The sequence below is a fragment of the Lepidochelys olivacea genome (genome assembly GCF_965140295.1).
Source record: "Lepidochelys olivacea isolate rLepOli2 genome assembly, chromosome: 8".
Classification (NCBI taxonomy): domain Eukaryota; kingdom Metazoa; phylum Chordata; order Testudines; family Cheloniidae; genus Lepidochelys; species Lepidochelys olivacea.
In genome coordinates this window covers 105,012,975-105,030,008 of record NC_140418.1, presented here as the reverse complement: position 1 = coordinate 105,030,008, position 17,034 = coordinate 105,012,975, and the positions used below count along the sequence as shown (strand labels likewise).

The window sequence follows — 17,034 nt, the reverse complement described above, 5'->3', positions numbered from 1 at the left end:
TCCTGCCGGTCACTCAGGCCTGTAACCTGGGCACCATCTTCAACTCTGACCTCTCTTTAGGTCTTCACATCCAGGATGTGCCTAAATTTTAAATAACAGATACTCTCTGCATAACATCTCTAAGATACAGCCCTTCCCATCCATCCACACAACTCTCACCGTGACAAAAGCAATCTTGCCTTGTTTATATCCACTCAGAAGGCCACTGCAAAGATCATTTTTCTATCTAACCCATCACTTTGACTGTGTCACCCCTCTTTGCATATCTCCACTGGCTCCCCCTTCTCCATCACATCAAACATACGCTACTTGTGTGCACTTTCAAGGTCCTTCACAGCCTACCCTCACCCTACCCATCATCCTCACTCAGTATCAAGATGTCAGCTCCCACATGCGATCAGCTCATGGGGCCAGATTTTCAAACAATCACCTGTGTGTTTTTCCCCCATGTTGTCGCACAAGTTTGGGAGTCTCTTCCCAAAAACCATCAGCGACACTACTTCATTGTTCTCCTTCAAATCTCTCCTTTGCCATGATGCCTTCACACACACAAAAACTTGACACCAGTTAGGCCATGGGTGCCCTGAGGCCACTGCCTACCATGCTGACCAATATTTTCCTCACTGTTTCTTTGTACTTTCTTGTAGGTCTGTCTATATCAGTTTTCCTCTTGTTTTATGCTTAGAGTGACAGCTCCTTCAGGCAGAGCTTTTTGTCCAATTTGTACAGTGCCCAGTACAATGGGGTCCTGGATCCATGACTAGGGCTCCTAGGTGGTAGAATACAAATTAATAATCAATAATTTAATGGAGTAGATGTTTTCAAATCTAATTTACATATATCACGTTTAGATTTAATGTTTGCATTTCTCAGTGAACACAGATTAGTCACCTTCACTTTTTTCTTTTGTCAATTTCACTCAAGTTCTCATGTACTAGTACATTGCTTCAATACTTATCTAAAAAAACAGGGGAATACATATTGTTAATTATCATATTTTTAGTAAGAACCTCCACTTCCCCCTTGCCCTCCCTAAAAAAATCCAGCATGGCTTAGATCCCCGAATAGCTACACTAACTTCACTTGGGGCCACTCAAACACTGCTCAGTTAATGGTGAGAGGAAATGAGGGACAAGGATACTGTCCATCCCTCTGAAGAAAAAACGTGGCAAGTAGTTAAGTCAGCCAAAGTGTTCTTTTTCAGGCTTTTTTGTAACAAACTTCCCCAAACACTGTCTCATGCCAGTACCTCTTGTGAGATAAATAATGAAGCAATGGTAACTCACCTCCTTGATATTTACAAGTGCTGTTAAGGGGAACAAGAGTAATTATATAATTCACACCCTGCACTGATTTTCCAAATGGACAAAAACATGCAGATTACACATGCTTCCTCAAAACAAAAATTTAATAGGGTGTTCTTGTTTTACAAGAAGCTTTTGGAATCTGAAAATAACTTCCGTCCATAGGTCTAGTACCTTTTTTTGAGTACATAATGAGTATCCCAGTGCAGGTGGCTGGCAAGCAGCATCCCCTCTGAATGACGGGAATGAGGAATTTCAGCTGTATTCACCGAATCACTATTTGACTGTCTGGATACGGCCAAAAGAGGTGGGGAAAACAGCCTTAAAGGCTTACCTCTGCTAAGGTAATAAAGCAGAGCTCTTGAAACATTCAAGGTACATAGCTCCTTTTCTCCCACTGTCGAGTGCAGTTTCAGGAAGATGACTGGCAAGTTAATTAATTTATTATGAGACTATCTAAGGTATGAACTTGGGGTGTAGTCCACTACTTGGAGAGGAAACCAAGGGAGCTAATAATGGATGTTATCAAGAAGGTTGAGGTGTTTAAAATACCCATTTTGCTTCAGTCTCTACTAAAAACATTAATGGTGAGCAGACATGCAACACAATTAATATTAAGAACAAGGTGAAGGAAAGCAAGGCAAAACAGGGAAAGAACAGGTTAAAATATTTAGTTGAATTAGATATATACAAGTCAAGAAGGCCTGATGAAATTCATCCTAGGTACTTAAAAGCCTAGGTGAAGCAATTTCGTAACCACTGGCAATTATTTCTGAGAATTCATGGAGAAGGGGGAGAGGTCCACAGGACTGGAGAAGGGCAAACATAGTGCCTCTCTTTACACAGGGGAACAAAGAGGACCTGCGGAATTATAGACCAGGCAGCCTAACCTCGATACCTCAAAAAATACTAGAACAAATTATTAAACAATCCATTTATAAGCGCCTGGCGGATAGTAGGGTCATAAGGAAAAGCCAGCATGGATTTTTCAAGAACAAATCATGCCAAACCATCCTAATGTCCTCCTTTGACAGGATTACTAGCTCAGTGGTTAGGAGGGAAGCATTAAATGTGATAACTCTTGATTTGAGAAAGGATTTGACACAGTCTCCCATGACAGTCTCATAAGCAAATTAGGGAAACGTGGTTTAGATGAAAATTACTATAAGGTGGGTGCACAACTGGTTGAAAGATTGTACTCAAGGAGTAGTTATCAGTGGTGTGCTGTCAAATTGGGAGTGAGTATCTAGTGGGGTTCACAGGGGTCTGTCCTGGGTTGGTATATTCAACATTTTCATTAATGACTTGAATAATATAGTGGAGAGCATGCTTATAAAATATGCAGATGGTACCAAGCAGGGAGGGGTTGCAAGCTTTTGGAGGACAGGATTAGAATTCAAAAGGACCTAGATAAACAGGAGAATTGGTCGGATTTCAACAAGATGAAATTCAATAAAGACAAATGCAGAACACTTCACTTAGGAAGGAAAAAAATCAAACAACTACAAAATGGTGAGTACGTGTCTAGGCCATAATACTGCTGAAAAGGATCTGGGGGTTATAGTGAATCACAACCTGAATATGAGTAAACAGGGTGATGCAGCTGTGAAAAAGGCTAATATTCTGGGATGTATTAACAGGAGTGTCATATGTGAAACAGGAGTTATTTGTCCTCCTCTATTTGGTACTGGTAGGGCCTCAGCTGAAGTACTGTGTCCAGTTCCAAAAGTCACAAATTTCAGAAAGATGTGTACAAATTAGAGAGTCCAGAGGAGAGCAACACAAACCTGACCTATGAGGAAAGGTTAAAAAAACTGGGCATAGTTAGTCTTGAGTAAAGATGACTGAGGGGGGACCTGCTAACAGACTTCAACTATGCTAAGTGCTCTGATAAAGAAGAAGGTTGTCAGTTGTTCTCCAGATTCTGTCCACTGAAAGTAGGACAAGAGGTAATGGGATTCATCGGTTGAAAGGGAGATTTAGGTTTGATATTAGGAAAAACTGTAACTATAAGGATAGTTACATACTGGATTAGGTTACATCAAGGGAGGTTGTGGAATTCCAGTCTCTGGGGGTTTTTAAGAATACGTTAGACAAATACCTGTTAGGGATGGTCTAGGCATACTTGGCCCTGACTCTGTGTGTGTGTGTGTGTGTGTGTGTTTGTGTTTTGGGGGGGAGGAATTGATCAATATGACCTCTCGAGATCCCTTCTAGCTCTACATTTCTATAATTCTATAAGTAAATATTAGAATAGAAGGCTCTTCCCCAGAATTCTGGTGATACTTCCCCTATGGTACTTAGACGAAGCACCAAAGCCACTTCTTTTTGTAAGAGAGGGAAGGAGGATGGGTACGGGGGTCAAGAGGCAAACTGGATCGGTTGCCATTGGCGATGATCTCTGTAGGACCCGTGGCAGACTACACCTGGTGGACAGGGCAGAGAGGCTTCCAAAAGTCATGCTGTGTCAACTGGGTCTAACGTGGCTCCCGACAGTCCCCTCAGTGTTGACTTGCTGCAAGAACAGGGTGTGTTAGTAAGGAGAAAGACAGCTGGGGAGTCCTACTGTACTGAGGGTTTTTCTCTTGGTATGAAAATCAGGCTCTCTCGTGTGATGTCAACAGTTTTCTTTGTCTCAAGTGGGTCAAGGACGCAGACAACCAGGGAGTGTGCGTCAGGGTGGGAGCAGGAGTACTCGAACCCTTTCTGAGGAACTCAGTACCTCTTCTCTACTTTCTTTAAGGTTGGTGGTATTGTGGTCGGCTTTTGACACAGGCCCCAGCAGTCCGTCATTTACTGGGAGTCCGATCCTGCCCAGGCCAAATGTTGTCAATATGTATAACAACCTAGGAGAGTTTCTTGCACGACAGAGATACAGATATAGATCTCTCTCTCTCTCATAAGTAGCGTGGAGTTATCTGGCACTGGTACCTATGCCAAGAGGACGTCTTCATCATGCAACGAGGATGAAAGATATTTAGGTGGTGAAACAGGATGATGTTGCTGCTCTGGCATTAGTTCTGGCTGTTCTTGGTATTCTACCCTGTCAATGGCAGGGGCCTGATCAGGGATGCCACTGGGGAGTGCAATCTTTTCCTCTTTCTAAAGTGCAGTATATATCCATTCCTGCAAGCATATGAGGGAGGACTCCAGGATATAGAAAGTGCATCACTCTACCCCAGGTCAAAAAGTGATGCACTGCAATTGAAAAAAGTCACTCCTCTCACACGCAGGAACACTTATAGTGGGACCCACACTGCCACATACTCAAAAAGGAATTTTCAGATAAGCTTTGGTTTGAAAATCAAGTTAACAGCATTTTTTATGCAAAAATGAAATTAAAAGAAACTTCAGATTGATTGGTTTCACAGTAGCAGCCCTGTTAGTCTGTATCTGCAAAAAGAAAAGGAGTACTTGTGGCACCTTAGAGACTAACAAATTTATTTGAGCATAAGCTTTCATGAGCGAAGTGAGCTGTAGCTCACGAAAGCTTATGCTCAAATAAATTTGTTAGTCTCTAAGGTGCCACAAGTACTCCTTTTCGTTTTTCAGATTGATTGGCTCAAGAAAAATCTCAAGAGTCACACCTACCTTTCTAAAGGCGTCAAAAAAAGCTATCAATTATTAAAGACTCTTTTCTTTGTTAGCCAAAACTTAATCAGATTAATCTTAAATATTGTGCACCGATACTGGCTCTTAGTCAGGAAGTGGAGAACACAGACGGCAGATGGAAATACATTCTGTATATTTTTATAGCAACATTGTACAACCGTTCACACAGGACAGACTTAGCAAGTACCTAGTGAAAGAGGCATTATGACTTGTAGGTTCATTTTCCCTTTACTACTACTCCTGCAGTAAAATTAAATAACTTCAGGTTTGTAAATAAAACAAGACTAGACTAAAGAACTAAAGATGTCCTAACATTTACATCCGTTTATTGTAACATAAAAAAATTGCTCCTTTAAAAAAAATTACTGCAATAATCATAATACTGAAATTCTCTGATGGAAAGTGCTATTAGAAGTGCAAAGCCCTTTGCAAAACAATTAAATAACTCTTCCAGTACCACTGGAAGAGGCATTAATCCTATTTTACAGCAGGGAAGACAGTCAGAGAGATTAAATGACTCAGCTACTCTTTTGAACATTAGAAATGTGTATTACCCTCAGAACTTGTAAGTGAGCATATTTCTTGCCCTTCTCTCCCACACGTTTTTTGTGTGGTCATCTCATTTGCTCGTTTCTTCACTTAAGACCAGATTGCGACAGGCCCGTACGTGGATGTAGAGGAAGGCCTAGTGCGGCTTGCAGAAGAGTCTCTCAACTGCAGTCTCCGGATTCCATCCTAATGCTGTCATGAGATACATTAACTATTCTGCTTCATGCAAAGTTATCATTAATCTCGCCATAGGGCCAATCCCTGGGGTCTAGCCAAACCGCTCATCTGATCTTGGAGCCATTATGTGCAAGTGTGAACCCTCTGTACTGAGGTAGAGCAGCCTGAGAGCTGCTCTCTCTTACACAAGCTCCTAATGACCCCAGAGGAACCAAACAGCAGTGGAGGATTGACACAACATAAGAGTAATCTTGCTACAACCCTCTTTCCTCCAGCCCTATGCTGGAAGCAGAAGGAAGAGGTGGCAGAATAGGAGCAGCTACTCCCACTTTGTGCCACCACAAGATTCCCAGTGCACAGGCATGATCCTCCTGGAACTAGATACACTTGCCCTATGGCCGGAATCCACCTGAGGCGCAATACAAGATGGCCATACTGCACTAGAGACTATTTTAACAAATACCTGCCTCTCTCAGGTCACACCTATCACCCTGGTGTCAGAATTCACAGGCTTTTCAGGTTCATATCTGAAGAGACCTAGTTTTCTTATAGATACTGGTCTATGCCACACACACCCAACCACCAGTGCCATTGCTACTGTACCAGGTTCAGGGATTATCTGTTTCCCTTTGTGTGAAAAACAGAAATAAAAACACAAACAGTAACTACAACTTTAACAGGAAACCTAGAAAGAACTGAATCAAAGAAAAAATAGGGTATGCAAATAAAGACTGACACTATTAATCCAAAACTCACACTGTTCATTGGCTTGTAGATCATAGGGATCATTTTAATCCCAAATTTAATCAACAGAATTTTACACATACTTAAGAACTCTTTACAGAACTTGTACAGCAGTTCCTCTGAGGCATCACAGAACTGGGTGGCATTTAAAAAAAAAAAAAAGGAGACAAACTGACCCTCTGGCAGCAGCATTGTATGCTATTCCTAGCCTTTTTAAGGGAATTTGTCTTTTAGAACACTGTAATCCAAAATTCACTCCCTTAATCCTAAACATTTTCGATTTAGTTTAACAGGTAAATTCTCATAGTTTAGTCAGCAAAAAGTTCCAAGAGAAAGTTTCCATAGCCAATCTTCCCTTTCCTCCTGGAGGGGAGAGCTTGGATTAGTTAAATCCACAACAACTGCAAAAATCCATGACACCCCAAGGTAGACATCCTGCCACACTGGTCAAATCTCTAAAACTACCACAGTTTATAAAACTATATATATGCACACACAATAAAAATGTTCATTTAAAAACTCAGCTCATAAGAACAAATAAGACAGGGCACCAAAACTGGTGGGGAAAATGTACAAGAAAATGGAAGAACATTTCCCTGTGAACCAGTGCTCAGACACTGTACTGAGGAATACATGGTATAAATACCTAGATAGAAAACAAGGTATCAACTCCCCCAAACCAGTATATTCAAACTAGAGATTCCAAGTCATTTGGCTAATTAAAAGTACAAGACAGTAAGATACACAAACTGAGTCTTAATTCTAGTTTGCAAACTTTATATCAGTACTGACTGACGGTAGGCAAGCACAGCCAGGAGGAAAAGAATCAATGCCATGTATAAAAGTTACAAAAACTCATCCTTTACTTGTGGATAATGACTGCCAAACACTAGATTCCTGTTTCTCAAAAGGCTTTGGCAGTTACTAAAACTAGCTGCATGAAATATGTGCTAAAATATCTCAAGAGATTTCACTACTAAGCACTTGGATCACTGGAAAAAGACGATTTGCACAAGCCAAAGAGAAAATTCACGCCAAACGAGGAATGTGTGTTTACTGCAGTAACATGGTAGCTTTTTGATGTGATTATTTTATGAGTCAGGGTTCTGTTCAAAAATGTGTCATAGCAGCATATTACTTCACCAGGGAAGGGGAAAAAAAAGACAGTTTTAAAAGGGTAACATTTAGATGTTTAATCTTACTGAAGGGTCAAGTGAAGGACCCTCCCCTTCTGTCATTTTGGTTTTGCTGGAAATGGAGCTTTCAGTGCATTACGGACAAGTACTATATTTCTAACAGGGTAAATGTGGGTGTCTCTACTTCCATTTTAATCTCCCTTTTTTTCTCTCCACCCTTTGCCACCTCCTAGCTTTCTTTTTATATTATTATTGCAATACTGTGGGCTAACCTCACTGAAGTAGGGAACTACTGCTACTCTCTTCTATTGGAGAAACACCACTGCCACCCTTTTGGAGAACTAATACTAACCTGAAGGAGAGGCTCCTTCGGTACTGCAGAGGAAATACTCCACAACACAAACCTCGACTGTTTGGTAAATAGTTGGCTATCAGGCATGGAGGGAAGGGTGCTGGAGATCCAGTGATGCTAAGTGCCTCCAGAACTAAGCAAGAATGATGGCCCTTGTGGATTCTACTTCTTTTCTACAAACTGACTGTAACCAACAGGGGAATCTGTTTGTATGATCTATGAATTCTGTGTGAGATTATGGACTCTGTATGTATCTCTGCCAAGCAGCAAACTCCATTTTGTATGTGCAACCTTTTACCTTCTCTACTGTCTGTTTGCCTCCACATCGGGCTGAAATAGTAAAAGCAGAACAGAAGAGAGAGTAATTGATTTGAAATACTCTACCACAGAAATGGAATTGCTCTAGAGAATAAGATAGTTCTCCTGGGTAGGAGCTGGGTTTGTCTGAGAAGAGGTTGCCTTGGCAACAAAATCGCCTGGCAGGGGTCTCTGGTCACCTGGGGAAGCTGGAAAGAGAGTCACCTGATAGAGAAGACTTGAAGGGAAGAACAGATCTATAAGGGATCTTTGGCCACTTTCATCAGTTCAAGCTGATAAGCGCTGATGCAGCCTTGAGGCAGGCAGGGGAAACTCTTCTTGCCTGCCTGAGCCCAGATGGTCCCCAAGGACTCCCAAGGGAAGGGTGTGCCTGAGAGGGATATTACAGTTAGGATGCATATTGTTTTCTAAATTATCACTACTGTCTTGTGCTTTATATGACTAAGTATAATACAGCAATGGTATTAGAATCTGTGCAAAGTGTCTCTGTGTGAGTTATATGCTTCACAATTGCCACGTGCCTCCTGAAGAGAGTTAAACAGCAAACCAGAAAGCACTCACCTTGGGATGGAGTTCTGGGAGAGGGTATGTTTAAGTGATGAGGGAGTCTGAAAGTGGAACACAGTGGATAGGTCCTTTCACAGTAGTGATGTGGGTGGCCAGCAGAGAAAGCCTGAGAGTGTCACAGATCCAGTCAATCTGGACATCCAAATATGTATGCCAATCTCCCTGGTCACTGGGCAAATTAAGGATGTTGATGTGCTCTAGAACCCCTCACACAGAATGGCCCCAGAACTAGTGCAGACCCACAGGGGTTTTCATACTTGTAGATCTTTCTTGGAATCCTTGTGTATTAGGAAACGAAAAAATTTTGAGAGTCTCAGGCTTTCAAAGCCACCCGAGATGCATAATGATTGCTAAGAATTGCATTACCTGTCATGACTCCGCTGTATCCTGTGGATTTGGAGTGAAGGAGAAGGAATTGTTGCCTAGCTGTCTCCCCAAACCAGAGCCAAAACCCCATTCAACGTTTTTTCAAGGGGAAGTGGAAGTATGCCTGAGGAGGATAATCAATTGCAGGTTCATCTTTGCTCGTGGAAGCAGAAAACAGCATGGACGCCTTGGCTATTAGATGTTTAGTTTTTAAGTTAACAACAATTCTGAGAACTAGGAGCTTTTTACATTCTCTCCTCGCAATCAGGGCCTGGCTCCAGCAGTATATTATAAGTACTATAAATAAAACTACCCCCCCGAGACCTCAAATCCCACTGATTGCACTTAAAATTTGCCTACAGTGGGCATGGGGAAGGGAAAGTAATTTCCAGTCAATGCAAACAGACACACTGGAGACAAAAAATTCCCTACCAAAGCAATAGAAACTTCCATTAGCACTAGCTGGAATTATGAGCACAAAATATAAAATAAGGAGCCACAGAGCAAGGGGGGGGAGGGGGGAGATTCTGAACTGCTACATAACAGCATCCTTCTCAAGACAATGACAGAAGATGATTGATGGGAGTAAAAGTAGCAGTGTCTTGTTCAATAAGCTATTCAAATATAATGTGTCAGAACAATCCAATAGGAATCCCCTTGTCTGAGCTGAAAATTAACGTGTCTGGAAGTATTTGCATTGTAAACTGTTTTTCCTGAGGTTTAGTACCCAGTTGTAAAAAACACCTCCTTAAGTTGAAACTCTGCACAGGTTCAGTCAATCCCTTTAGGGTTTTTTTTTTTTTTTTAAACAAAAGAAAATGTCCATAGCAGCACTTAATATATTTTCCATGTAATGCTTTTTGGCATACCTACACGCATTAACACCCCATCTTCCCATACTGCAGGCTGCCAGCACATACTGCAGCAGAGAGCAGTGCGGCAGCATGTGGAGGACTCAGGAAGCATTTCACACTTCAACACTCTTCCAGGAACCTGAGTGTGCAACATCTGTAAAGCATACTACACAAAGTGATTGGTGTGAAGAACTGCTGAGCAGAGGTAGAATCTACACTCAGCCAGGGAACCACTGAAGGGACATCAACTGCACTAGAAGGGTTATTTCCCTACTTTTCCTGTTCAGCATCTCCCACAGTTTTTCCCTCAGGACTGTAAGCAGATACATACACAGCATCTTACAGCCACGGTTGCCTCAATGGATCTGGGACTCCTGAAACACCTAACGCATAGGGCCTAGTACGGATGCTAACAGTACGGGCTTCCAGGGAATTTCCCCAGACATTGGAGGATGGAATTACAATGACTGGCTGAATGAGTGTAGCAACACCACAATGGAGAGAAATTTCGGTACACTGGGCTGGTGGTAACAAGCCCAGTGTTGCTACCATCCAGCACGATCAACACTTATAAAATATCTGGGGATGGCATTTGCGTGTTGTTTGCATGGCACTGTGCAGACACTGCAAGCTCAGGACGTCCCAACCAAGTTTATAGCAATATTTTTTCAGCTGACGTACACAAGGCTGCTGGGGCTTTGGTTTCCCTTCAACAATTCTGCACCACGAATATATAAAACTCAGACTGTGTGTAAAATGGTTTCATATATCTTCAGCATGAAAAGCATTTTACAAAAATCTTACTGGTCCCTTACTCAGAGCCTCCTCAGAGGGACTTGAAGGAAAAAGTTGTACAAGGACAGTGAACACTTAATGAGTGGCTGCTATCTACTGAATGAAGCAAATCCAGATGTCCCCCTTTGCACACTACAGCCCTGTTGTATTAAAGCATCAGTTCCACTTTCCAAATGTTTTTAATGGTGTGTTTGCAAGGGTACATACTGTATTACTGCTCAAAAGAGAGAGATGCCGCAGCTTCCAGTCTGAATAGCACACTGAACACATTCAATATTGATTATGCTGTGGAATTATAACATATCCAGAGTCCCAGTCCAGTCCAATTAATTCCACTTTCATATTTTGGAAACCCCATGCATTAAGCTGTTTCTTGGCCAGACAGTTTTCAAACAAAACCCATTTCTGACGGGGACAATTAAAAACGAGTACAAATGCTGCCAAAAGGAAAAGAAACAAAACAAAACCAAGCACCAGAATATCAACACTTTCCAGAAGCAGACAACTTATGTTCTGCAGATCTCAGCATGCTCAGATTCTTGTATGCTCAGACATGTGGAAAAAGTTTTGTTAAATGTAACACTCTACTTGCCACCTGCCAGGAGTAAAGTGCTAGATACCGGTAACACAAATCCTGAACAGCCAGATGACGACCTCTAAAATTCTCAGAGCTAGTCGAATGGATTTTATGGCTACTTTCCTCCCTCTTGATGGTATTTGCATGCCTCAAGAAAATTCATGTACAATACACTACATTTGCTAGAAGGCCTCAGCTTTCTTCAGATTACTATTTGTCACAGGAACAAATACATACAAAAATAAATTAAATTCTTTGTTCAGATGTTAATTTTAAATCTCCAGAATCACAGAACTGGAAGGGACCTCGAGAGGCCATCTAGTCCAGTCCCCTGCACTTGTGGCAGGACCAAGTATTATCTAGACAATCCCTGACAGGTGTTTCATAGAATCATAGAATATCAGGGTTGGAAGGGATCTCAGGAGGTCATCTAGTCCAACCCCCTGCTCAAAGCAGGACCGATCCCCAATTTTTGCCCCAGATTCCTAAATGGCCCCCTCAAGGATTGAACTCACAACCCTGGGTTTAGCAGGCCAATGCTCAAACCACTGAGACCTGCTCTTAAAAATCTCCAATGATAGAAACTCCACAACATCCCTACACAATTTATTCCACTGTTTAACCACCCTGACAGTTAGGAAGTTTTTTCTGATGTCCAACCTAAACCTCCCCTGCTGCAATTTAAGCCCACTGCTTCTTGTCCTATCCCCAGAGGTTAAGAAAAACAATTTTCTTCCTCCTCCTTGTAACAACTTGTACATACTTGAAAATTGTTATGTCCCCTCTCAGTCTTCTCTTCTCCAGACTCTCTCTTTTCCAGACTGTTATCCTTCTGAAAACATCATTGTTCCCAACCACAGTAAAAGCGTAGGTCCTCTGTACTACACAGATTTCATGTCAACAAATTTTAATTTATTTTTAAGCAGCTTTCATAGTCTGGAAATAGATTTAATTAATTTAGAAAAATCTTCAGTGCTGTCAGAGTCCGAAGGCCTCCATCTATCCAAAGAACAGGTCCAGCACAGGTTGCAGTAGGGTTGCCACCCATCCAGTTTTCACCCACACAGTCTGAGTTTCAGTTTTTGTGTCCAAGTGCCATTTGACAAGTCCTGATGTCCAGTTTTTTTTAATCTGCGGGGGAAGAGGCGGAGCAGCAGTGGGGCCTTGGGAGTCTGGTTACCAGCTATTAGAAAAGTGGAAACCCTAGGCTGCAGTAATGGAAGATTCTGCTTTCACTGCCTCAACCATGCCCTAGAAAGCAGTGGCCTATTGAGATAACATAGTTCAACCTCTGCGTCCAATTCAGTCCTGGACAGCTCTCCTGAGAATGCCAATAAGGACAGAGGTTAGAATCAACCAAGCTGGTTGATTCCATTTTCTGGTTGATGGAATCCATTAACCAGAAAATGGAATGACACCAATTTATTTCATATAACCTAGTGAAGAGCCACCAGATGGTAGTTTAATTTTGGTTACTACTGTCACCATGGGCTGTATTGAAACTGGTGGCACTAGAGGTAAAGAATATGTATCCTACCACCAATTCCCTTAGCCGTTCACTTCTGCCCCTGTTCCCCAAGCCCCAGAAACTCCTTTAAGCTATATGGCCAGTACTGTTCACAATATTCCAGAAGGGGGAATGACAGTATAACTGGCAAAACTTGGACTCAGAATTTATATACTGATATTACTCAGAACTTATATAGCACTTTACATTTTCAGAGCACTGTACAAATATGAACTAATACACCACAAAAGAGCTACTGTATTAAATGAATGCCTGCACATGCTCACTGCTTCCATGACCAAATGCCCATATGTAGCAATTTTATTATTTTGGCTGTAAATTAAATTTACCTGAGTTCTCACTTGGGCTGTAGCAAACACTATAATTAAAGTTAGATACAACATTTCATCATAGCTCCCCTATTCTGTCTGGTCATAACTCTAAAACATTCTGCTTGGGTCTGAAACATCATTTTTTGCCTCAATCCAAAGGTAAAGTTTTGTGAAAGACTGAGGATTCTCTCTTCTATTATTTTGAATTACTGGTGACCAAAAACAGAGGAAACAAAGGTTGCCTATTTCGCTTGCCAAGAATTCAGAAATTGCTGAAGAAAGCAAGCATCTGCAAATTTAGCTACTACTCCATAGGAAGTTTCTCTTGGGTTTTTGTTCGCTTGTTTGCTTTTTGAAGAGGTGTTTAAAATGATAAGCATCTGGGAGGAAAATGTCATTTCTGAGCATGCTCAGTAGTATCTGCTAAGATTTTAGTAGAGCATAATGAAGTCCAATTACTTTTTGGACATGTTTAGGGGCAGGGAGGGGGTATTCTCCCTGCTTAGCCTGATCAAAGACCCCAAAAGAGACAAGCACTAATGATCAGGTAATGGGCATGAAGGAGTTTTACTTAAGCACACAGAGAAAAAATTCTTAAAACAACTTTGCTGGGTACTGGAGAATATCACAAAGATTGAGAAAACTGTCCATCTCACATTTTGAAGGTCTTCTCATAAATCTGCTGCATCCTGCAATTTTCTGAAAAGTCTAAGTTTTCATTTTAAAAACATCTCTTTTCCATTGTGAAAATACAGCTGTTAAAGTCTGCTAATGTGCTTCAGCCAAAGAGCAACAAAGGTGTGAACTCATCCTGTCCCTCCTTTACCCCATTCACCCCCAATGAATTCTGACCTTCAAAGCCAATGTGTATATCCATTCAAGTCTGGACTACACATGCAAACTGGGCAAGCAGCAAACTGTGGGCATGCCTTTGACTGGCCCTGTTATGTTCTCTATTTGTTACTATTGTTTTACACACGATTACCCAATCTTCCCTTTCTACAGAGACTCCAAGGCATGCATGCCAAGTCCCTTTGGATAAAGGGCAATCATAGAATCACATGACAGAAAGGGATCTTGAGAGGTCATCTAGTCTAGTCCCCTGCACTCATGACAGGACAAAGTATTATTAGATATTCCTCCCCATTTTAATCATTAATGGAATCATGCATATTAACCTCTTGAAATGTTTTTTTCTCTCTAATAACTGGCTGCATTCTATAAAAAATATTTCACAAATGGTTATGGTGGGCAGATTCCTTCTGGTAAATAATAATTAAAGGTGATCTTACTCATACCTTTTTTAAAAAGCAACATACATTTTTAAGCAAAACAAAGTTACAAATAAAGTTACATTGACAGTATTGTGGCTTTTTGCACGTTTTCATATTAGGCAGTTTTAAATACTTTTTGTCCTGTAAAAAAATATTCTAAAAGCACTGACATTCATGCAAGATTGCTAAGCAGAAAACTTTTGTTCTATTATTCATATAAAAAACCTAGTTATTTGTGGGAGTTTATCAAGACACTCAACAAAATGTCATAATGAAACAATATCCTGTGAAAATTCTGTCACTGGGGAAAAAAAGTCAAGTACTTTTCTTGTATACATCATATGCACAGCACAACAAAATCAGTGTGTGAAAGGAGCAAACCTGAATTATGAGGATTGCTATGTCTCCCCCACCACATGAAATGTGGTACCAGTTTCTTTTTTAAAACACAGTATCATGTAAAGAAAAAACTGCAACATCTCATGTAGAAACTTATCCTCCAAATATGACTTCATGTCTAGTTTTATTACAGTACCTAGTTTAGTAGAAGATACTTTATCATACAAGTTAGTCAACTCCCAACTCTCCCAGGGCGAGTGTTCTGTGCTCCAATTTATGTGAACAGAACAGGTAATTATCAAGTGATCTATTCATTCCCTGTCCCCCATTCCCAGCTTCTGGCAAACAGAGGCTAAGGACAACATCCCTGCCCATCCTGGCTAATAGTCATTGATGGACCTATCCTCCATGAACTTATCTAGTTATTTTTTGAACCCTGTTATAGTCTTGGCCTAGATACTCTTTTGGATACTCTGTTAATGGCCATTTTACATACCTAAATGTTGATTTTTCATCCAATTAAGGGTCAGTGTTTGAAAGCTGGGTGTTAGGAGTCTATTACTGAAACATAATTAAGAAGCCTGATTCTGTAACATTTACAGTAAGTGATCCTATCAAAGCCAGTGGGACTACTTGCATAAGTAACTGCTACTCAACAAAATGTAGAATCTGGACCCAGGGGAGTACACAAAACAAACAGTTCAGTACTGAACATAAACAGTCTTACCTCAGTCAGTGCATGCAGTTGTCCTTGATGTACACAGACACCCATAAACCTACAAAATACAGAACAAAGGTTTTTTAAAATATATAAATAAAAACAACAGAAGTAAAAAGAGAAGGTGGTTCAATGTTCAAGCATTAGAAACAAGCAAGGATCAGTGTGGTGAAAACTGTACATCTCAGGTCGGAACATTTAAAATCCTAGCTTAACAGAAGGGTGAGGGGCTATGGTACAATATTTTGTACCATATTTATATAATGTAGTGCCAATCTTTAAAAAAGGGAAGAAGGAAGATCCTGGGAACTACAGGCCAGTCAGCCTCACCTCAGTCCCTGGAAAAATCATGGAGCAGGTCCTCAAAGAATCAATCCTGAAGCACTTGCATGAGAGGAAAGTGATCAGGAACAGCCAGCATGGATTCACCAAGGGAAGGTCATGCCTGACTAATCTAATCGCCTTTTATGATGAGATTACTGGTTCTATGGATGAAGGGAAAGCAGTGGATGTATTGTTTCTTGACTTTAGCAAAGCTTTTGACACGGTCTCCCATAGTATTCTTGTCAGCAAGTTAAGGAAGTATGGGCTGGATGAATGCACTATAAGGTGGGTAGAAAGCTGGCTAAATTGTCGGGCTCAACGGGTAGTGATCAATGGCTCCATGTCTAGTTGGCAGCCGGTATCAAGTGGAGTGCCCCAGGGGTCGGTCCTGGGGCCGGTTTTATTCAATATCTTCATAAATGATCTGGAGGATGGTGTGGATTGCACTCTCAGCAAATTTGCGGATGATACTAAACTGGGAGGAGTGGTAGATACGCTGGAGGGGAGGGATAGGATACAGAAGGACCTAGACAAATTGGAGGATTGGGCCAAAAGGAATCTGATGAGGTTCAATAAGGATAAGTGCAGGGTCCTGCACTTAGGACGGAAGAACCCAATGCACAGCTACAGACTAGGGACCGAATGGCTAGGCAGCAGTTCTGCAGAAAAGGACCTAGGGGTGACAGTGGACGAGAAGCTGGATATGAGTCAGCAGTGTGCCCTTGTTGCCAAGAAGGCCAATGGCATTTTGGGATGTATAAGTAGGGGCATAGCGAGCAGATCGAGGGACGTGATCGTTCCCCTCTATTCGACATTGGTGAGGCCTCATCTGGAGTACTGTGTCCAGTTTTGGGCCCCACACTTCAAGAAGGATGTGGATAAATTGGAGAGAGTCCAGCGAAGGGCAACAAAAATGATTAGGGGACTGGAACACATGAGTTATGAGGAGAGGCTGAGGGAGCTGGGATTGTTTAGCCTGCAGAAGAGAAGAATGAGGGGGGATTTGATAGCTGCTTTCAACTACCTGAAAGGGGGTTCCAAAGAGGATGGCTCTAGACTGTTCTCAATGGTAGCAGATGACAGAACGAGGAGTAATGGTCTCAAGTTGCAGTGGGGGAGGTTTAGATTGGATATTAGGAAAAACTTTTTCACTAAGAGGGTGGTGAAACACTGGAATGCGTTACCTAGG

General features: G+C 41.5%; 1 protein-coding gene across 1 annotated transcript in view; it reads right to left on the bottom strand.

The window, feature by feature from the left end:
* The window catches only part of TESK2 (testis associated actin remodelling kinase 2), a 123,454-nt gene that overhangs the window by 59,949 nt on the left and 46,471 nt on the right, over window positions 1-17,034 (bottom strand). Inside the window, exon 4 of the mRNA XM_084637626.1 lies at window positions 15,531-15,579. Coding sequence (XP_084493752.1) covers window positions 15,531-15,579 — 49 coding nt within the window. The remainder of the gene's footprint in view (window positions 1-15,530; window positions 15,580-17,034) is intronic.